This window comes from Diaporthe amygdali (assembly GCF_026229845.1).
Source record: "Diaporthe amygdali strain CAA958 chromosome Unknown NODE_17_length_903054_cov_64_435670, whole genome shotgun sequence".
In the NCBI taxonomy this organism is placed as follows: Eukaryota; Fungi; Ascomycota; class Sordariomycetes; order Diaporthales; family Diaporthaceae; genus Diaporthe; species Diaporthe amygdali.
This window is the reverse complement of record NW_026517037.1, coordinates 778,530-800,783: the sequence shown is the minus strand read 5'-3', so window position 1 is coordinate 800,783 and position 22,254 is coordinate 778,530. Positions and strand designations below refer to the sequence as shown.

General features: G+C 52.7%; 6 protein-coding genes across 6 annotated transcripts; 4 read left to right on the top strand and 2 right to left on the bottom strand.

Annotated features, from left to right (window-relative positions):
- Positions 1–463: 463 nt before the first annotated feature.
- On the top strand, positions 464–2,652 carry J7T55_005204 (uncharacterized protein; the record flags this gene model as incomplete). Its single annotated transcript, XM_053144583.1, has 4 exons — positions 464–561; positions 625–1,194; positions 1,247–1,379; positions 1,438–2,652. 4 exons carry the CDS (start codon positions 464–466, stop codon positions 2,650–2,652), a joined length of 2,016 nt encoding a protein of 671 aa, XP_052992928.1.
- A 1,230-nt stretch (positions 2,653–3,882) lies between these two features.
- On the bottom strand, positions 3,883–5,257 carry J7T55_005203 (uncharacterized protein; the record flags this gene model as incomplete). Its single annotated transcript, XM_053144582.1, has 3 exons — positions 3,883–3,966; positions 4,036–5,085; positions 5,156–5,257. 3 exons carry the CDS (start codon positions 5,255–5,257, stop codon positions 3,883–3,885), a joined length of 1,236 nt encoding a protein of 411 aa, XP_052992927.1.
- A 2,273-nt stretch (positions 5,258–7,530) lies between these two features.
- On the top strand, positions 7,531–7,968 carry J7T55_005202 (uncharacterized protein; the record flags this gene model as incomplete). The annotated part of the gene is made up of 1 exon (XM_053144580.1): positions 7,531–7,968. The coding sequence occupies one exon, from the start codon at positions 7,531–7,533 to the stop codon at positions 7,966–7,968; it is 438 nt and encodes a 145-aa protein (XP_052992926.1).
- Positions 7,969–9,050: 1,082 nt separating this feature from the next.
- On the top strand, positions 9,051–9,453 carry J7T55_005201 (uncharacterized protein; the record flags this gene model as incomplete). Its single annotated transcript, XM_053144579.1, has 3 exons — positions 9,051–9,202; positions 9,276–9,359; positions 9,426–9,453. 3 exons carry the CDS (start codon positions 9,051–9,053, stop codon positions 9,451–9,453), a joined length of 264 nt encoding a protein of 87 aa, XP_052992925.1.
- Positions 9,454–10,453: 1,000 nt separating this feature from the next.
- J7T55_005200 (uncharacterized protein) lies at positions 10,454–11,365 on the bottom strand (the record flags this gene model as incomplete). The annotated part of the gene is made up of 3 exons (XM_053144578.1): positions 10,454–10,920; positions 11,066–11,132; positions 11,192–11,365. 3 exons carry the CDS (start codon positions 11,363–11,365, stop codon positions 10,454–10,456), a joined length of 708 nt encoding a protein of 235 aa, XP_052992924.1.
- Positions 11,366–20,022: 8,657 nt separating this feature from the next.
- On the top strand, positions 20,023–20,616 carry J7T55_005199 (uncharacterized protein; the record flags this gene model as incomplete). Its single annotated transcript, XM_053144577.1, has 1 exon — positions 20,023–20,616. The coding sequence occupies one exon, from the start codon at positions 20,023–20,025 to the stop codon at positions 20,614–20,616; it is 594 nt and encodes a 197-aa protein (XP_052992923.1).
- Between the last annotated feature and the right edge of the window lie 1,638 nt (positions 20,617–22,254).

Genomic DNA, 22,254 nt, shown 5'->3' with positions numbered 1-22,254 from the left:
TTCTTATGTCACCGAGTAAATAAAGGAGTCATTTGGAGTCAGCCCTGGAGGTTATAGTCCGCGGCCAATTCAAGATAAACAAAATTATGGAAAGTCCCTTGGCGGGGTTAGACTACCTCTTCTGCGCCCGCTAAGGGCAAGGTGCAGGGGCACCCCCTGCTAAAGAGCTGGCCGATCTTTCAGGGCGGGACGCGTTACACGCTTGAATAATACCACCACCGTGGATCAACTGCACCTGACCTGGTGTACCTCACCTGCTGCGTGCATTCGAACAACATCCATCCCAGCGTCGGAGAGCCCGAGAATAATATCACAAGGATTGGCAGAAGCTGAAGAAAGGTGGTGACTTCACTTTCGCCCAAAGCCGTGTCCTTCTGGGGTTGAGGTCATCCCCATCTCATCAACCTGAGTGCCAGGGGTGTTGACATTGACCCAATTGGGTCACACCCTTTACTCTACCACGATGGTGTTCACCCAGCAGGACATCATCAACCTGCGGGCATCACTCCAGGATGCTGTCGTCAAGTGTTCAGAGAGATGTCTGTATCAATCAGCAAAGTGGTTCGTCCTCCTAGAACTCATCTGCCAGGTCAGCCATACACAACCACTAACCACAGATCATAGGGCTGCTGAGTTGCTGGATGTGCTTCCAGAGTCAACCCCTGAGGATGAAGGCTCCAAGTTGAACAACACCCCTCGAGGCTACATGCCTGCAATCTTGACTCCAAACCCCGATGAGAAGGAGGCCCAGCTCGAGGCTCGCGAGTTCAACAAGTACCTGCTCGCCAAGTCATTCTTTGATTGTCGGGAATTCGACCGATGCACTGCAGTCTTCCTGCCAGATTCCCTTTTATCTAGCGTGCTGTCTCCAAAAGGCGAGGACTCACCGTTAAGTTCTCAACTGAAGACCACCAAAGGCAAAGAGTCCATGATCCCCACTCATAGTATATTCAACCTCAAGCCCAGTATCCTCCCGGAGCTGAGCCAGAAGAGCTTGTTCTTGGCGCTCTATGCAAAGATGCTTTCCGGAGAGAAGAGGAAAGACGAGGACTCGGAGATGGTTATGGGCCCTCAAGACCTCGGCTCAGTAGGCAACAAGCAGCTGCCGATTGTGAGCCGCTATCTCCAGACTTGGTTCGAGGAGCGGAACGAAGATCAATCTGGTGAGGGTAGCCAGGGCTGGCTGGAATACCTGTATGTGTTGGTGTCGAAAGTCGGGCGTCTGAAATTACTAACATAACCACAGCTATGGCATGATCCTGGCGAAAGAGAAGAATACTGACGAGGCGATGGCATGGTTTTTGAAGAGTGTTCATCTATTTCCCATGAATTGGGGCTGCTGGCTTGAGATGACTTCTGCCATCACCAGAGTCGAAATGGTTAGTTCATGAACACATTGGTTGAAAACAGGCTCGTTCTCTAACGAAACTATTACAGCTCAACAAGATCGTGCCTCGCCTCCCACAACACATCGTCTCTTACATGTTCCATATCCACACATCGCTGGAGCTTTATCAACCAACAAATGAGCTGGGAACAGCACTCGACCAGCTGTTAGCAATCTTCCCGGACTCCCCATTTCTGCTCACGTGTTCAGCCCTCCTGTCTTACCATACCAAAGAGCTCAAAGATGCCTCAACACGTTTCAGTCATCTCCTTTCCCTCCACCCTCATCGCCTGGACAGTCTTGACATTTACTCCAACATCCTCTATGTTCTCAATGAAAGGCCAAAGCTGGCCTTCTTAGCTCACCTCTGCTCTAGCATCGACAAGTTCCGACCAGAGTCATGCGTTGTTATCGGCAACTACTACTCCTTGCTATCGCAACACGAGAAGGCTGTGCAATATTTTCGTCGAGCCTTGGCGCTCGACAGGTCATGCTTATCCGCATGGACTCTGATGGGACATGAATATGTGGAACTCAAGAACACGCACGCTGCTATCGAATCCTATCGGCGGGCGGTGGACATCAACCGGAGAGATTATCGGGCCTGGTATGGTCTTGGGCAAACGTATGAGATGCTGGAGATGTATCAGTACGCTCTTTGGTACTACAAGAAGGCGGCAGGTCTGCGACCCTGGGACGGCAAAATGTGGATGGCGGTCGGCACGTGTCTACAGAAGCTGGGCCGCGAACGAGACGGTATCAAGGCACTCAAGCGAGCTTTGCTGGCTGACACTTACTACGAATCCTCGGCCAGCAGCTTTGGCAGCGCTGCAACAGGTTTCGACCGCACGGCGCTCGGCCGCCTGGACACGGAGGTGCTGGTACAGATCGCGCATATGTACGACAGCCTGGACGAAGAAGAGGAAGCTAGGGCCTACATGGAGCTGTGTATCGTCCAGGAGGACGGCAACGTGGACAACCTGGGCGATAACGCAACCAAGCACAGCGACATACTATCGGACGAGGGCGAGGACAACGACGAGCGGGACAGACAGAACCAAGGAATAGGCGTCACAAATGTGACCAGCAGGGCCAGGATGTGGCTAGCCAAGTATGCCATGCGACACGCCGACTTCGACACGGCCAACCGCCTGGCGAATGAGCTCTGCCAGGATGGCCAGGACGTGGAAGAGGCCAAGGCCATCATGCGCGAGGCGCGTTCGAGGCTGGACCTTTCTCCTGGCGGCAGGGGGTCTGATGGCTAGGGGCCGTTTCTAGCGTCCATGCTGCCTGCTGCCCTGAACAACAGGCACTCCCGGGCGAGACTCCAGGGTATGCCTTGAGCTGAGAGACTCTATTAGGGTTTGCGATGTATTTTGAGGCTTCTTGGAGCAGGAGAGCATGTCCAGGATGTTGTCATTTAGTCCATGTCTGACAGTACATCAGCCTACAGCCTACTCTAGGAGGTGAACATGGTTTATTGGACGTGGTAACTCCTTCAAGTCATCTCGGGTTTGGCCTCGGAGAGGCAGCGCCCCGGATTCTTGTCCCGGTGAGGAGCACGATGGACTATAAAAGCCGAGACTATCACTTCACGAAAAATGATACCCAATCAAAGTTGAATCTTCTGACAAGCGCAAAGTACAAAAATCAATTGGCCATGAATAATGGCATGGCTTGTTGTAAATTGTTTGTTACGTTTTGAGAACTCTTGCCCATAGTGATTCGCTTCACAATGTCAATCGTTAGAAGTTCAGAGCGTAACTATCAACATGCTGACAACCTCCTGCTTTTCATATCACTACGGCTTATCTTGTCTCCGGATGCGGCATGCAGGTAAGTACAGTACATTTCGCGTCGTGAAAATTGTTATGAAACGCCCCGAAGACTGGTGAATCCGAATCATGAGTATTTGATCTACGGCATCAGCAGCGTCTGGACTTTGACAAGGGGTCAATTTTGAAGTCTTTCAGGGCGCATAATCAACAGCTTGAGCCTTTTCAATATTTGCAAGGTAACATGCTTGTACCAAGGCACAAAGAGGAGAGAGGCACCATGGTAATTGCACAGCTGTGCTTTCTCAAACACACGAGAATGTGAGATTCATTTTGGTGCTCATGCCAATATCTCATCTGCTCGTGTGAGGTGTCATCAATCATGCCAACTCCTCATCTGTCATGCCACTTTGGGTCTTTTGATCGTGCCAATTCATCTACTCGTGCCGAACCTTCATCAGCTCAAACCAATTATTCAACCGTGCATTCCATAGACCAAGTGCTCGTGCCCCGCAAATGCACTATTTTCCGAGAGAAGATGATTCGCCTCCCACTTCGTGAGTGTACGACCTCTCAGGATTCATCCAAAGCCTTTGGCTGCTATCCTGAAAGGAGAACCAGCTAAGTGAACCAAGGACACGCAGAAGCCACACTACCACCAAATCCATCCACGGCAAGAGTTGTATGCCAGCCAAGCATCACCAAGTGTCGGCCAAACGCTCAGGAAGAGGGCGGAAGCTGGATGTAGAAATTGTAAGTCGCCTGGGGCGCAGCATTGACCAAATCAATGCGAAGGGTGTAGAACTGGACAAAACATCAGTTAGCAAGACAACCCAACGCTGTCATTATTGATGTCTGGCCTGGGCAACTTACCCGGTCATCAGGGGCCTGGACCGTGACGTAGGCAACACGACCAATCTCAGGCATAGTGCCAACCACAGGAGCACCGCCGGCTGCGGGCATGGGACCGAAGACGGGGATGGCACCGCCCCTGGTGCCACCCTCAGGACCGAAGACACGGCCGAGCGCGCTGACACGGCCAGTTCCAGTGACGTGACCGATGATAGCATCTGGAGCTCTGCCGTTGGTCGTGCTAGAGTCGCGGGCCGCGGAGCTGGTGGGCGGCGCAGTGCTGGCGGAGGGCATGGTGCGGTTGGCAGAAGCCCTGGCGTTGGCCGAAGCCCTGCGGTAGGCGAAAGCCGAGCGAATGGGACCGTGGGCATAGACGTTGGGGTTGGCATGAATGCTGTTTCCAGTAGCGGTTTGGGTGTTGCTATTGACTCGGGTAGTGGCATAGTAATCATTGATGTGATCCCCATTGACATTGGCCATGTCGTTGACTGACGCGGTACTATTGACAGGGGGAGGACCATTGACCATAATAGCGCTATTCAAGGAGAGGTTGTTGTTGACCGGAACACGGTCAACTCCGGCAGCACCGCTCACGAAAGCAGTGTCATTGACTGAAGCACGGGGAAGGGTGCGAGCCTCGGTGGTGTTGTTGGACATTTGGCGGCCCCGTCGGGAGATCCGGGGGTAATGCTCAGCCGCAAACGTGCGCAGACGATCAATCCTGCTCAGTCGACGCTCTCCCGGCATGGGAGCGAAAATGTTGCCGCCTGGCGCCGTATTACGAGGGGCAAGGCTCGTGGCAGGTTGACTGTCAGGCTCAGGGACAGTGGTTGTAGAGGCCTCGGCTGTCATAGAAGAAGTAGGGCCGCTACCAATACTCATCTCACGACGGTTCCAAATTGGAGCATCCTCATCAACAGAGTCCAGGCCCGCTGCCTGAGCCAAAGACTGGAGTCGACCCACCTCCATCAACGTAGTTGGGAATGTTGGAAATCCAGGGTCGACAGCAGCGGTGTTGTCGCGTCCATCTTGAGTCGCCGCGTCGCGCGCCGCGTTGCGCATCATCACATCCTGAAGATGTCAACATATGCTGTATTGAGATCACCAGATTGGACAAACCTACCTCCAAAGCATGCTAGACCTCAGGGTTGTTGAGTTGCGCAACACTGGCATCGTTGCCAATGGGATTGAAGGTCACACCAATAGTGCGCCTGTCCTCAGGATTACCGTCATTTGGCTCCATCGTTGTTCTTGATACTGCGATGTGGCGAGGAGGATGTGGCGAGGAGGAGGGAAGGCCGACCGTGCTGAGGTTTGGGTCAGAACCAGGTGGTCGGGGTGAAGGTGTTTGTTGCTGAAAACTCAAGCAGACTTACAGAGAAAGAGAGAGCTGGTTCTCGATTTTCTTTTTTTGCCTGCCGGGAAATTCCAGAGCTTGACCACGCTAGCGTATAATTAAATAACTTCTTTGGGGGTCTTGTCAGAAGGCGCCCTCAGTCCTGTGAAGTAGGCAATGTTTGCAACATCAACTCTTGCTTCCACCTTTCCTACCGACCCAACAGGTCTAGTGAGCACCAGGGCTGCTAGGCCAAGGAATAGTAGATATATATAGGGATACCTGGAAAATCTGCTAAAAAAAACAAGACAGGTACTCAGCAAGATGGTCAAGGCACGAGCTCACGAATGCTATGGACCTCAAGCTGTCCACAAGATTCAATCACGTGTTGGCACAGATCCCAGACACAATGCCCTCGACCTGTGAGCAAAGACTGACTTTCTTTCTTGCTCAGGACAACTTCGCTATCTGACAGACTTGGAACCTCAAAGGCTGAATAGCGGACTTTCCTGGATTACCGCCAAGGTCGGATCTTCAATTACTACCAACTATATGCAATGTTTCCTCGAGGCTTCTGATATTGCAGGCTACCCCAGTCTGATCCCATTTTAAAATGAGCTACCAGTCAACCGTATATGCCTCGTGGAAGAGATTCCTCATACCTTCACCATCTACACACAATACTCGCTTAGCCCAGCCAACCGGATACGCTGTGACGATCAGTCTTGTTCTCGACAAGACGAGCAGGATTATCGTTCCCTGGAGTCCAGCTACAAATCAGAAAGTGAGACGAAAATGGACTGAAGCATACCACATCAAAATATGGCGACAATGTGCCTCCTCGATAGGAGGAGAGGGTGACCGTAACACCGCCTATGAGCTGTGTATAGTTCCACGGCACAAATCAGGCCTTTCTACAGACCAAAGACGGAAATATCCGGATATTGTGCGTATCTCTAGGAGCACAGCTTGCAAGAGAGACAATATCACGAGTCTCGGGTGCAACTTATGCTAGAAGAGTCGAGGCACTAGCGACATCGAGTATGCTCGGGCCATTGATACATTCCGATGATGGCGAGCAAGGGTTGGAGATGGATGGCCGAATGGAACACCAAGAGGGCTCACAAGGGGCTTGTAATTTCAGACAAAAGTATGACATCGTTAGCAGACTCAAGGCGGGTTGGAAGACACTAATGGACGTATACATAGGTAATCGCATGCCATACGATGGACTTAGCTGACTTGATTTTGAATAGGACTGAAATGAAACCTTCCTCTTGGTCTACAGGACCATTCCAACTAATATGGGTCATTCAGAAGCTGGAGTCTGGACTGATATTAACAGCCAGGCTTTGTGAAACCGCCTGGACTTGGCATACTCCATTTTTCGAACTATGTTTCTCGCTCTGGCACTTCATAGGGCTGTAAATAGAAACGCCCAGGTCAACTAGGAGAAAGAAAGTTACCAAATGCACGGTTGGCACTGAGAAATACACAATGAACCCAGAATCGTGAGACATTGTGATATTAAGAATGTGACTCAGTTCATGCTGGTACAATAAGTGGTACTCCAGCCGTGTACATACTTAAAAAGTTTTTCTTGAACAGATGAGCCTTCGCTCATTGTTTTGGAGGATTTCCAACATCAAAGACATCTCTTCTACATTCATTTGCAAGCAACTCCACACTCTTTGGAATAAGAAGCACACCTTCACTTAAGTCAGCTATCTCCCTCACATCATGGGGCTTTGTATGATCTCGACTGCACACCCGCCACCGAGCTAGTAGTGGCGAGTCCTCACCCACTAATGGATGCACCTAGCGTCAGCCTCGCTAAACGCCAGAGTGGGACCTGTCCGACTTGTGCTGTATATGAACCCAATCACAAATCTACTACACTGCGTTTGGAAGCATTTCTGGCACGCAGAAGAGCTTTTGGCACGATGCGGGTTTAACAGCCTGCTGAAGCCTGGTGCTGAAGGAAAGACTTTCTAATACGATTCATCCTCAGCTCGGCGGAAACCCTTTTGTCAAATTAGCCAAAGAACTCATCACTGGAGGTCAGACCACGGATGACTGCAGGTACGTCCCGGAGACCTTGACAGATGGCAGCTCGGTCGAAGCCGCACGGGAGAACTGATGTCTTTCATTTCCCTTACAGACTGTAGCAAGTCATTGACATGCCCGACGATGCCGGCGGCAGGCTCGAAGGCGTCAAGACCATCGACGGGCTGGTCAGGGTCAGTTACGAGGACGAGCAGAGTCAGTGTTCCATCGAGGCCCTGACCTTTGACGCCACCGAGGACAACATCCGCTGCATTGAGGGTGGCTGCGGCGTCTCCGACATCACCGACTCTGAGGCCACAGTGACCTGGGGCGGGTGCTGGCTCGTGAACCAGAACTACTACGACCCCAACGTCGCGCTCAAGGACACCGATTGCATCCCGATGAAAGGAACTATCCGGTTCAAGAGGAACCACGGGGACACGCGGAACTGCGGATCTGTCCACACGCAGGAGGTCACGCTGCATAACCAGAACGTGGGCCTGGATACCATTCTGAACGGAAGAAATTTCATTGGCGGGACTGAGCAAACGTGCAGTACTCTCCACGCATGAAAACTTGAGAGGGGATCTTAGAACATTTGGAATCTCTGGTCAGTGGTAGTTTCACAGGACATTTTAGCGTGGTCTAAAATTATCACAGTTGTGCCTCTGTGATTCCGCGATGCTTCTCCGAATCATAATTTGGCAAGCACCGAGTAGGATGTTGCCAGTGACCTGTGCTATCAAGAAAAATAGGGTAATCAAGGGACAAAGAAGCTTAGCAACCACAAGTACGCTACTCATCTTGGCCGAGATGTTATTGGTGATGTGCTCAGGTACATCTTCACCCATGCGCTTCTCTACCTCACTAAGCCTATGGTATTGAAATCATTACTTTTTAGTGCTTTCCCTGGCTAGTGAATGGACCATGTAAGGGACAGGTGATTACATAGGCGGAGATCGCTATGCTGGTGGACAATTGCATGAGGAAGCTTGTGTTGCTAGCCTAAGCTCAGATTCTAGAGAGGGCTTGAGAGTATTCCGGGCTGTTTCACTCAAAACCTGGGGTGTCATGTTGATCATGTTCAACCTTTACACATTGGTCCCCGTGTGTTTCCGTATCGAAGAAATCTTCATTTTATCTTCGATTATAAATCTAAGAATTCACTGACTTTGTTCTGAACTTGTTAGCAAAGGTACAAACCTTTTAGCGATCATCTACATCTCACTTCAAACAACATAAGTTCAAAAGACAAATATTTTGTAGGAGAAATAGTCTGAGGCAAATGTTGTCTCCAAAATTGGAAGCAAAGCAAACACGCTATTGTTCCAAAGGATCAGTTTGATTGCTACCCTCAGTCAAGAGATGGAGGACTCATGGAGAGAGGCAAAAAAACAGATTGGCAAACTGGAACTGGGTAGTCTCGAAGCATACCTAAACACGGCACGAGCTCGAAATTCATTTGATTACTTGCTCTTCCGGATGCTCAACAAGTTCATTGAAAAAGTTGTTTCACGGGTTTCTTCCGGTGCCAATATCTCTTGTGGCACAAAGAGATACAAATCGGCGAGTGGACCATCCCTCGGGCACAAACACATCTACTGCAGATTCACGTGTGACAAGGCAAATAGCTCTACAATTCATAACTCCGGCTATGCGAGAGATGGCCGAAGTCGCCTTCGAGCGGCATGAGCCCATCAGCCCAACTGGCCGCATGGCGCCCGTGTACCACTCGACGGCCGGCACGTTGCTCTGCGTCAGAGAGAACTCCCCGGACCCAGCGAATACAGAAAGAAACCCCCCGCGGTGAGAAGAAGCAGAACGGCGTAACGTGCAGTCAGATCTGCACTACCACGCTTATGCGCCCCGATATCGACAGGGGTGCCACAGCCTCGCATAGGGCCAGCGGGACCGCACTTCTTCTGCGTGTGCCGCGCTGCTCTGGATCTCTGCACACTATATGGTCGGTGATGGTATTGACTGCGCTTACACATGCAGGAAGCCCGTTGCGGCTGCGAATGGTGTGTAGCGAAGAAGCTATCGGTTCCAACCGGTAGTGGCTTGATGGGGAGGGAGGGTGCCATGCACGAATGGGGCAATAAGGATCGGTGGGGGTGGCCACCTTGACAGCGTGCGCCTGGGGGACCGACAAATCCCGGGCCGGGAAACCTCGTATTGACATGCGATGTGCTTCGGCGTGGACCGGTGTCATTGGGTTGACTGGGTGGATATTGCTTACATGTCGCATTCGATTTTCGTTGTGGGATTTGGGTGGGCGTGATGTGGCATCGCGAGCATATCGCTACCTTCTTCGAGTGCTGTCTGTATGGCTCTGCAGCTTGAGTTGCACAAAGTCATAGCCTTACTAACACTTCATTCCAACATTGACACAATTGGTTCTTTGCCTTGTCATCTCATAGGTATTGATCATGAAAATCAGCCAGCTTATCAAAATGGGTCCGATAGTGACTGACCTAGATTCAGATGTGCAGAGAAATTGATCTGCATGATCTGAACTAAGTGCTGGCACTTTTCTGGGATACACTCACTGTCTTCCCAGGGGCTAGCTGCCATCGGGCGGGGCCCTCCCACGACCGACCACTAGAGAAGAGTGAGGTGGTTCTAAAGGTGGGAATATTTGTAGCAAGGCATTGCTTATGGCCTAGTCACGAGAATAGACGCTGCTTGGTTACGGGTCACTTCTTTGGTGCTCCGCTGGGAGAAGTTGTCTTGCTTACAAGCTCTTAATGAGAAGCTCCTGTGGTCTGGGGTTGATATCAAATATTAAGGTCTATTGAGAGTTCGAGGTCAAGCCTCTAAGCTACCAAAGCAAATCCATCAAATCCGCCATTTTCGCCAGTCCATTACTCCCGACATGGTTTTGGTAAATGACAGCCGTTTCGCTTGGTCCAGTGAAGGAAAGTCTAGAAGGGTATACGTCATGACAAACAGTTTGCATCCATCTCCATCATTAGCTTGCTCAATCATGAGACGTCCAAAATCGTCCAAGAATCATTCGAGACATATTCCCCCAATCGCCAATCAATCAATCAGACATTAGACGATGAAGGCTGCGATACCGGCGATCAAGCCGAGAGCACCGGCTGGAGATCCCATCTTGGGCGCACCTGCAGTGACGACACCGGCAGGAGACGACGTCGGAGCCACAGGCGTGTTCGTGGGTGCGTTAGTGGAGAAAGTGGTAGGGCTCGGAGCTGGGACGCCGCCGCCGCCGCCGATGGAAGTGGTTCCTGACAGGAAGGTCGACGGTGGAGGTGTGCTAACAATCACAGTCGTCGAGGTCACTGTGCTAGAGGATCCCGGCAGAGGAGTAGGGGCACCAGGGCCACCAGGGGTGGTGGAGTGGGTGACAGGCGGAGGCGGCACCACGACGGTGGAGTTAACGCTCGGGTAGGGAATGCCGCCTGAGGGAGTCGTTGTGGTCTCACAAGGCACCTCAGTCGTGTAGGTTGAGGTGGTGGTGATGGGCTGAGGAGTCGAGACCGAGATAGTACATGGGCAAGCTGTAAGATGGTCAGCCTCGTGCATGGAAAATGGGGTTGGTCGTAGAGAGTTTTCTTGTCCGAACCGGTCAAAATAGAGAGGCAAGAAGGGAAGGTGCCAATAGTGGTGTGAAAGAGAGAGAACGACGAGAGAGTGGTGACCTACGCAGAGTAATGGTTGTGGCAGAAGTGACAGTGTAGGTCACATTGTTCCAAGCCCAGGTAGTAGGAGACTGGAGAGTATGTCAGTCAGGAGTGGTTGAGCAAAGCTACTCAGACAGGAAAAACGTACCGGGCAGTAGGTAGTGTAAGTGGGCACGACGACGGTCGTCCAAGCAGTGCTCGTGGGAGGAGCAGTACCCGAGGGGCCGGTTCCAGAAGGGGTGCCGGTGCCGGTGCCCCAATGCTTGCCAGCCTGAGCAGAGGCCAGAAGACCGGCGAAGGAGGTGATCTGGAGGAGTCTCATTTTGTCTGAACGAAGGTTGTCTGGTGAGAGCAGCGAGGGTCTTAGCCTTGGGGGTTGGCGATGTGCTTGTCCTGAGGGTGTGTTGGTTGAGTGTACTTGTATCCTGGCCTTGACCTTGTTTCGAGTAACGAAGGTGAGAGTCGGTGAAGACCAACGATGTGCTTGTGTGCAATAACGACTGTGCAAAGAGATGCGAGAGGTGGGATGAGAGGGTAGAAGGAGGTTGTGGGAGAGGAAGATGCAGGTGAGAGGTTTGACTTATATCAACAGAGGAAAGAAGAGAGGCAGTGACTACAGCAACAAGAAGGTACTCCCAAATCTGCAGGGACCAGGCACAGGTGTGATTCAGCCTGCCTGCGGAGTGTGGTGGTGATGGTGATGGTGGTGGTGGTGGCAAGAAGGGCAAGAGTGCAGGCGCAGAAGCAGGTGGGTGCCCAAAGTCAGCTCACATCATCATCAACACGGCCACGGAAGGAGCGGGTGAAGGCTCGCGGTGCAATTCGATACGATGCGCTCGACACATCCAACCCCGAGGAAGGCGCACTCGGCCTGTCGTCCTCACTAAGCAACACCACCTATTTGGAAGCCACTGGATGGCTGGACTCGGGCACACATAGAGAGAAAGGAACATGGATACCATGTCTGTCGTGTCCTGCCTGCATACTTGGTTGCCTGCCTGCCTTTCTCTTGCCCAATGAGTAATTCGTAGAGACCAAACAAGGAAAGGACGTAGACGGTCCAGTCCCCAAAGAGTGAGTGGTGAGGCGAGCAGAAGAGGTCAGCCGCCTTCTGCCGTATCGCGCGTATCGGCGTCAAGAATCATCCAATTCTGGAGTCAGCCACTGGCCACCGGGTTTTTTGCTCGCTGCTTCTGTGTCCCGAGGTCCCTTCACCTCCATGTTCCAGTTTCCAACGGCTGCGGGAACTGTCCCACGCGATCTCGCAGCTCGACGGCTTGCGAAGCACTTGCGCGACGAGACGTGAATTGGCACAGCGACGGAATGACCCTGCTATGTGCTTCACCGTCTTCTGCGATCCAAGGTAACGTGGACGCCAACATCTCTGATGGTTCACTGTCAAGGTTGTAACAGACTCGTGACGAGCCTTCCGAAATGCTCCCAGAAGGATGACTCTAGAGCTGCCAGTCCCACAGCAAGTGTCAAGACCAAACCCAAATCGGCGGAAGCTTCCATGGCGGATGTTACCCAAAAGTTGACGATGGCACGCGCCTAGGTCGCATCTCGCCTCACCTTATCGCCCTTTGGGTCACTCGGTGACGTACAATCCCGCGAGAGAGCTAGAAGGCTTTGGAATCTTTCCGTCCCAAGGCAGAGGGAGACGCCAAGCCGGTACCGTTGACAGCTCTCTCTGCAGAAAATGTAGTGCACAGAGGACGATGATGGTGTCGAGGTAACTTATCGTCCAGGTCAAATACGAGAAATCCTCGAACAACTGTCAGCCGAGGAAGCCGGCATTTGGTTAGACCCGATTCTGAACTTCGGTTTTGGGAGACAGGGCTCCTGCAGCATGGCGATAGTGCTGTGCAGACGGAGCGGGGATCCTTGCAAGCTGCCAGGAGGCTAGCATCGACGACCTGTCACCATCGTCAATCCTTTCAACGTTCACCCTCGCATACGATCACGGCCGAGTCCATTTGGCCGAGTCGACGATGGAGACCTTACCTCGTGTCGGTCGACATGTCTGCTGTGAGCCAACGCGCTTGTTCACCTTGGCACTGGCTGATGACAGCTCCATTCGGAGCGTGGTACAATTGATGGTTCGGAACAACGCATCACCTACTCTCGGCTCAACGTTACCTTTGATCCCGATCGTCACATTGCTCTCTGCGAGTTGAGCGTTGAGTCCACAGGCTCAACCGGGCCGAATGCCAAAAAAAGAACGAGCTTCCTCAAAGGCGCCACACCTTGTATGAACTTTCACTGAACTCAACACTCTGGTGAGCCCGGGATCACCGGCATGACAGCCAATGACGATGTCAGCAAATTGCAACGAGGTGGCTGACGACAATCCGTAGGTTGTCTCGCTGAGCCTCTCCGGCTCTTGAGCCTCGGTCGCCCCGCCTGCGTACCGCACGTATCAGCAGTGCCCTGTCCACGTCTCATAGGGCTGTGGGCTTGCCAACAGCCCTCAGCTCGATAATAAGTCCCGATTCGGCTCCTTGTCTCGGTGAGAGCAACAGTCATAGGCTGCGTTCGCCGGAGGCACTCGTGCTACACAAAATTACTAGCCATCTTTGATGCTCCTCGGCCACTGGAGCACTGGTTTCCTCCAGGTTTTAGAGCTTCCATTCAAGCCATCTGCCCACTAAGCAAAAAAAAAGCAGAAGCATTTCTGGATTCGCATATGCTTGCGGGGCCTCAACGGTGCCACTTCCTTCGAAGAGAGATCCATGTGGTCCTTTCTGGTAATCGTCTCGGGCTGAAATTTCACGGCAGGCCTCACCTTGATACGGTGCCGCAACCCCCTTCTCCTCCTCGAAGAAAAAACAAGGCCAATCTCCTTGTGAAGAGTAGTCATAAACTGACCGAACTTTCCATCGAATCGAATGTGGGAAAGAAAGAAACTTCAACGCCTTTCTGGTGGATGGGACATGCTCAGGGAACTCGTAAGGTGTTGGCCACCTGTGTACTGAGGTAGGTCCACTGTGACGGAGGCTTGTCCTCGTCGCTACTGGAAGTACAGGGCTTGGATTTGAAACGAATGACTTCAGGGTGCGAGTTGTGCACATCAAGAAAATGATGGCCATTAGCCTACCGATCAGCGATTCGTCAACTATCATGATCTCTTCACAGCATGCCTTCTCAGGCGACGGAATTCCTCGAAGGACACCTTCAATGCCCATGCATTTGACCACAAGAAGATCCATTGTGCAGCTCACTACACAAGGGGTCGAGAGGCACATTTGTTTCCAATTCATGCTAATTACTTGATTGACGACCAATGTGCCGACATTCCAAGCAAGAATTGGTCCAAGAGTCGCCGGCGTGAACCAAACGATACTCACATCTGACTGGCGAATCGCAGAAGCGACGCCGACGGCGAATCCCCTGGCCCCATAAGTTTGCCAGTGTCTGAATGCTCTATATCGTGTCATTTGTCCTCGGGATGCCAATCAACGAGCTGAGGCTCTGACAAGAGAGGGTTGGAAGATCTTCTGGGGAGACAAACAGTGAGGGAGCGGGAGAGGGGCCATGCCGTGGAAGTTTTCGTCGGAATTGGATGCGTCCGTCGAAGCCCTCGACTCGAAAGAGGGTGATCGAGGATCCGACGACGAGGTGGCAGTCATTCAGCAGCGTTCGCAACAACGCCACAGTCTATCGACAGGTCTGAGAGGCGAGTATGGCAGTGGTCCCTGGTTCTGTTTGGTCTGGAAGAAACGTGCCATCATCCCACACTGCTCCTAAGTGCTCACTCCGCTGTGAAGCTGCCTTGATGATCCTTTCAACATTGATGCCTTGGTGCACTGCGAGGAGGGGCCGATCAACCATCATCACGCAACAACCTTTGTTGGCCCCGAGATTCCATTGACTGCGGATTTGCATAGCCTCTCAACCCATCTTGTACGCTACTCCGGAAGCTGCGATTATGATCGCTACTTGAAGGCATCTTTGCAAAGTTTCGCTCCCAGCAGATGTGTCCTTCGGCCGGATCAGAGATCAATATCTCCTTGGCGGATAACCATGGCAAAAACGGAAGACCAGTTCCTTACAAGAGCCCGGAATCGCTAGCCCCGTTGGATTACAGCGCCAAAACCCAGAATTTCTCTTTGGCGGAGACGACGCTCCAGGCGGGTTTTGGCAAGCTTCTTCACCCCCCCTTGTGACACAAGATTGTACTCCGGAATGTGGGAATGCAGCAGTGGCGAGCTCAAAATCTCGAAGGCTTTGTTCGACCAGCCTTTCAGCACAAGCCCCTTTGGGCATGGTTGGCACGATGTCAGTCGAAGGAGTCTTGAGCCTGTGGATGTTCTTGGTCACGCAAGTCTGAACAGCCTCTCTCCAGTGCATGCGATGTACCGGACATTACTGAACAGCGCAAGGTAAGATCTTGCTGACCCTGATACTTGCTGAGTTCTTCACTAACTAATCAAGGGCAGGTTAACCGGGGAAAAAAAGTTTAACCCGTGAACTGGACCTAACGTATTGGGGATACCCCGCCGCATTTTCGGAGATATTTCACTGAAACGACTATGTCGGCTCAAGACAGTCCAGCAGTATCACTGTCTTCAAGACGCGGTCGGTGACAGGACAGATCGCAGCCGCTAAGAGAATCTCCGATGGCTTCGGCCCGTGTTGTGACGGTGCGGTCTTAACCGGCGCTTTTACCTAAAATATCGAAGCGGCCGTGCCGGCGCAACACTTTTCGACGCCGTTTGGCACCAAGTCTTCACAAAGCCGATGGTTTCGGTGGCTCAACATTGGTCTAGGCTTAAGATCACGGTAGTTGTCACGGGAAGGGAATGTTGTGAAGAGAATTTCTGAAGCACTGGAACGTTTCTACGAGGTGGTCTAGACGCCAGACATTTTCCACCACTAGCCGCAGGTACACCAACCAGCCTTTGGCCGACGCAGGATCCGTTTTCTAGCACCCGGAGAATGTCGAGGTTTGGGTCGCCTGCAGTTCCAAGCTACGCTCCTCAGTTGACGCAGGCTTTGCCTCGGCGATGTTGATGGCGTGTGACTACCCACTGTGAGTTGAATCAGAGGCCGAATGCATCCGCTCCCCTGGAGTGCGATGGGATTCGTCAAACCAGGGACTGCAATCTGCGGGCATCGCAACTCGAAAAGCTATGATATGCCTCTTGCTCGTTAAGGACTGGCTAGTACTGAAACAGGATTATCAAAGACATATTTTGGGTACATCGCGACGCAGAACAGTTTGCAATCACCCGGAGCAGCAAAAAGGCCATCATGCGAAACCGCTTTGGTACCCTCCGCAACTACAACGACAACTGCAGTGGGACCAAATGTCTTTGCTACCAAACTTTTGGACTTCAGGGTTGGACATAACGTCTGTCATGCCCCAGTGTCCCGCAGCCCACACAACGGAGGTACTCCTTGATGGAGCAGCCGCGGCATTCCTGCAGTTGGCCATTTGTCATAGTGCAGCGTCCTTCGACACCAGCAACGCATTTGAAGCCGCCGGCTGTCTTGATCTCCTCAGCACCACGCTTTCGGAGCTGCCTGCCTATTTCGGTTGCATTCTTCGAAGTTTGGCTTACCTGCAACCAAGTGTGTCAATGTCTGCAGCGACGCGGTCGCCGGGTTCTCACGTGTGGGCTCATGGAGTGGGAGTCACTGAGTTACCAAGTTGCGGTCGAGCGTTTACTAACAAGCCCACCTACCTCTCCGCATTCAGTGAGTCGTGGGCATCCACAATCATCATAACGATGTAATGGTGGGCAAGCCTAACAGCATCCGATCCTCGGCCACTCGAGTCGTCTGGAAACCGCATTCAACCCAGAGACGACCTCGGCTCTGTGGTCCCGAGATTTCGGTCCAGAGCGAAGAGTGAGTGTCCTTTGGGCCACGATCGGCGATGGATTACCAAGACAAGCTTTCTCAACACCCAAGCGGGCAGGCTGGCTGTCAGTCAACCTTCTACTGTGGTACCGACGTGCCTGGCGATCAGTGTCGATCGGGGGGATCCATCTCAGCACACGTTCTGAGGTCGCAGTCGGCCCGGAAGGCCATTCGCCCATCGCTATCGATACAGGCCTGTGGAAACCCGGACCCTGGTTTTGCTGCGTTTTTCACTCAGTTCTAGGCACACTCTCGGCAACTGGAAGCGCAACGATCTGCGGTTCGCACGTCCCGTCCGTCCCGTCCGCCTCCCAAACCTTGTTCTGGAAGTGCTTGGCGAGCCTCCTAAGGTTGACAACGCTTACTACACATACTGAGTAGAGCACATCACCGAGCCTCCGCCAATGACAGCAACTGGAATGCGCGATTTCCTGTTGCTTGGTGCGGCGTGTCCCCGCGCCACTGGACAAAGCGCTCCTACAAATCCTGCGATGCATTTCCGCCCGATGTATAGTGACACCGAGCAGAGCTGGATTGTTGGTCTACTCACATGCAGGCTGAAAACTCTGAAGCCTGGGCCCGAACAACTTCCCCTCCATCACAGCCAACCAGAATGCAGGTGTCGAGCGCCGGTGTGAGATCTGGACCGACTTCGCTGGGACGAGGCCAGCAGCAATCTCACCCAGTGCACATGCCTCCTCGTTCGCGGGCATGTCGCACACCTGCGGTGCTGTGATCGGTTGGCCCCAACCCCAACTGCAGTACTCTCAAGACATGATCGCTTTGACAGGGCACGAACTATTCATGAGACGTAGCACGGCCTTGTGAACAAGACTTTATGTCTAATCGCCTATCCCGGTATGCTGAATGGAAGTCGCCTTCACTGGTCGGATGTTGAATGCCGTGTGCCGGGAGAAGGGTTGAATGAGTCGCTGTGCGAGAGGCAGCTGGCATCCGAACTACCCCACGCCTGCACTTGACAGCGGACCCAATCTTTCAAACTTCTGACCAAGATCATTGATGAGGGGAGAACACTTTGAGGGATGACTGGACGAAAACCAGTGTGGTTCTACTGCACCATTCTGCTCTACGCGGTACAGTAGTGTCCACCCGGCTGGGATACAGCGAGCGCCGGCGGGACGAATCTGCACCATTAGCTTTGGCACAGCATTTAGTGTACCTGCAAACACTCACAACTCAAAATCTTCAGCGAGTCTAGGCAATCAGTCTATTTTGCCCCTCAGCCCCTCACCTCTCCATTCACCTGACCTTGGCAACTTGGAAAGAAGGAATGTTGCTACAGAGGCGCTGACCCCTCGCTCAAATCATATTGCGCTTGTTTCCAGCCAAGTGCTGACGGAAACAAGCTGTAGCAAGAGGATCCACATGGGCTTCGTGGGATCCCCTGTCTGTCACGCTGGCTTGTCGAGGATGGTTGCAATGGCACACATGGTGAGAAATGAAAGTCCGAGGTTCTTGTTGGGTTGTCCTACCCCCCATTTCAACCCCCAGCCAAACAGCAGTGTTGTTCCCGGCTCAGGCACATGCAGAGGCGTGGGCTGGCCCCTGGGCCGATCCCACCCAAGAATCCTCGCAGGAAGGGCCTGTCAGGAACAGACACATGGTTGGCCCTACAGTCTCTCAGGTACCCGTCACCGGAAGCAACACCCAGCCAATAACGGCTGAGAAGTGACTGAGTCCCGCCCCACCTGCAGCTGGAAGGACCTAGCGTCTGGCGAAACTCCCTAGCCAAACTTATTTTTCTCTTCTTTTTTTTCCTTGATTTTTTCAGCCCGGTCCCTACCGCCCCCAGTACATCCGAAGGGACACGTCAGTAGCTTGTTCCCATCTCTTTGATGGGCATTCCGGGAAACCAACGCCGCCATGTGATTTTCCTTTTTCCGTGCCGCTTGTCATTTTGCTGAAGACAGAAGTACTGTACCGTACATCTTGCGAAGTACCTGAGTACGTGGCGGCCACGCATGCAGGGTTCTTACTATACCGCATTTCATTACTGGCCGGCCGACAGCCCTCGGTTGCACATTTTCATCAGAGACTCCGAACCTCGAGTTCTCGTTCACAGGTGAGGCCCAAGCGACAAGATCACACGCCCGCCAGGCGATTTCTGTCGATTTGTTTCAAGGACCTGAGGGAGATGACCGCAGGGACACTATAGTACGTCTCGTAAGAGCCGTTGGGAGCGGCAGGCGGCTGCCAGGTTACCGCCCGCAGTCAATCAGAGAATGGCTTTGTCCTTCGAGTTGAAGTGGGTGTAGGGGGGGAAACATGATCCCAGTAGCGCGTTCTTAGGCCGCGGAGAGTGAGAAATCTTGTTTTCTAGCAGCCTTGGCCGTCTCGGCCGCCCACTAACGAGAAGTGACCCAAGCGGGTGATGGGTTGAAAGGTGGGAAACAAGGTTGCGGGTACCTGGACCGTTGAAGACAAAGTTGCTGACAGAAAGATTTGGCGAGTACCCAATAACACCGAATGCGGCCCCAGCTCATTGGCCAACTAGCGCATCCGATCTTGGTGCCGGCAGAGGAGAATCGTGGCGTGCCCCCGTCGGGTCTTGACTCGGCCTGCTTTGGATGTCGAAAGACCCACTGCTGTTGTCTGGACCGCCCTTGTCACGAAGTACCTGGGACCTGCTTGCCAGGGTGCCTGGGCGTTTCTCTCACAACATGGCCCCATCACACCCTCCATTTTAATTTGTTTTCCTCTCACCAGCATGGCCAACATGCGGGAGACGGATGAGTATAAAGAAGCCTGGCCCACGATTCCCTACCTTTATGTCTTCCCCTTGATCTGACCCTCACATTTCGGCAAGCCGTTGTGAATTACCTTCCTTCTTACGGGATACACACACTCCTTCTAGCCATTGGCTATTCACTCTTTGCAACACGCAATATCAAAACACTAGACAAACTCAAGTCCCGGGCGACTTTTGAATCCGATCTCCACGATCACTCTTCGCAAATATCAGGAAGCCTTCGAAAGGAATTCTAGCACAACTTTTCTAGAAACTATTCTGGTCAACCCAGCAACTACTTCAGTATACTTCTGACAATATATATCTACTCATATCAACCGACAAACACCCCAAAATCAGTCACAATGCAGTACAGCACGCTCGCACTCCTGGCCTCTGCCACTCTGGCAAGTGCTGCCAACCAGATCACCTTCATGTCTATGGATACCACCGACCGCACCATCTACTTCACCCCCAACTCCGGTCTTGCCTCGGTTGATTCTACCGATGTCCCCGCTGGTCAGAACGTCACCGTCACCATCCCCGACTCTTGGATCGGCAACTACTACTCCGTCAGCTCCGGCTCCGACAACACGCCTGGTATGCTTGGCGAGGTCAACTTCAACAGCTGGGGTGGCCTGACCTACTTTGACGTGTCGGCCATCGTCGACGAGAACGACCACAACGGTGTCTACATGATGTACCCTGCCGACACCGAGTCCCCCGTGTCTGGCTGCACAAGCTTCTTGTGCGACACTCTTTACCTCCTGCCCGATGACATCCAGACCAAGGCCACGACAAGCACCCACCTGATCACCACTCTGGGCGCTGGCAACCAAGTCGTGTACAAGGCTGCCCTGGCCACTCGCGATCTCGAGCAGCGCGTCTACCCCCGTGCCGCTGTCACCGACGCCAACTGGACTCCCGCACGTCTGCACTCCCGTCAATTCAGGATCTAAGGTCAAACAGACCGACCTACCAGGGGACAGAGAGAGGAGGATGGCGGAGGAGGTGAACAGCGCGCTCTGGAGGCGCAGCTTTTCCGACGAAGCTACGATCAACCACAATATCTAACATTCAATCACACAAGGCCCAAGCAAATGGTCTTGTATTATAGAGATACCCCGTTCCCCAGCGCCTGCAAAGCAAGCAGCTACAGGAAGGAGGAGTTCTTGAGCAGGGATAGGCGCGCGCCAGCGGTTTTTGGCATTTTCACTTTTGGGCGAGGATAGAAGGAACGGTGACGGTTCTACGATTGACGAGTATAGACAAACTCACGGACTTGGAGCTGTATCTAGCTGTATCTGACTGGTACAGTTCCAAGGTAAACCGGCACTCGCTTCCGCAAATCTTACCATTTCATCACATTCATTACCAAGCTCAGACGAGCTACTTACACCTGTTTCAAACCAACCTTCGATACTTGTAAATAGCTATAGGAGGAAACAAAATCAATTTGATCATTTGATGACAACAACCAGTACTCAATGTTCCTTATCTTTTTTGTCCTCTTTTCTTTTTGGTGAATGAGAAGTGACGACTTTCGGATAATACTTCCTCTATCCACCCACCGGCCTTGCTGCAACCCTTGCTGTGGCTAGCCTGTCGTTCGTAGACAGTGGGTCCCGCCCTGATTGCAGTCTTCCTCACAGGCCTCAGCAGCCCCATCCAGCCGGTGATACCGCGTCATGCCCCCGTGTGGCTGACGCTGTCTGTTCATCACCGAGACGGAGGAGCGGCCCCAAAATGTCAAGTGTCAAAATGATAGCCGGCCGAGGCGAGCTGAAGGAGGGCTATTTCCTCGTCCTCAACCCTTGTTCACCGCGTGCGTTGCAGACGTAAACGTTACTTTTGTGGAACTTTTGTCTGTCGATCGCTCTCTGTGTCGGAGATAATAGAGCATGGGATTCCTCCCATCGATTGTTGTCTCAGCCGTATGCGAGCACTAGTGCCTTTACTCCTACTACTATTACCAGTATATCACGTACTACTCACTTTTTATTTTATTTCTGGACCCGAACCGAGGCTGTGGTAGCATTGTCTCGACCATGTCTTGTCATGTCTTGTCATATTTTTATTTCCGCAGCGATCAATCGATCGTCGTTCGGTTCGCTGGGTACCTACCCATAAGGCTCACCTAGGCCCAGGACAGCTAGACTCAGGTACAGAGTAGTAAAGAAAAAAAAAGGGCGGCATTCGCGTGGCCCGCTCGCTTGCGTTGGCTCTGCCTCGCTTACCCGCTCAGTTGGTGTCGTGCCGCGCACATCGTTCCATCGTCGGCCGGTAAATTTGGATCCTTCCCGCCCGCCTGCCCAGGCCCAGCCGAGGCGGGAGGGGAGAGGGGGGCCTCCCTCTCCTCTGACAATACCACCTAGTTCTCTTGGGGTGCCCACGCCAAGACGGGCTGGGAGGGGCGGCACAGCTTTTGCGTTCGTCCCAAAATTAGAGGCGTTGTTTTGGAGATCACTGGGGAGATTAGAGAACATGAGATGAACTGCTAACGGCTACGTTACGGCTCTGCTGTTTCGGATTGTTTTTTTCCGGCTGAGTCGCTGGGGGCCACCCACACACCCCCAAACAGCGATGAAGACAGACGA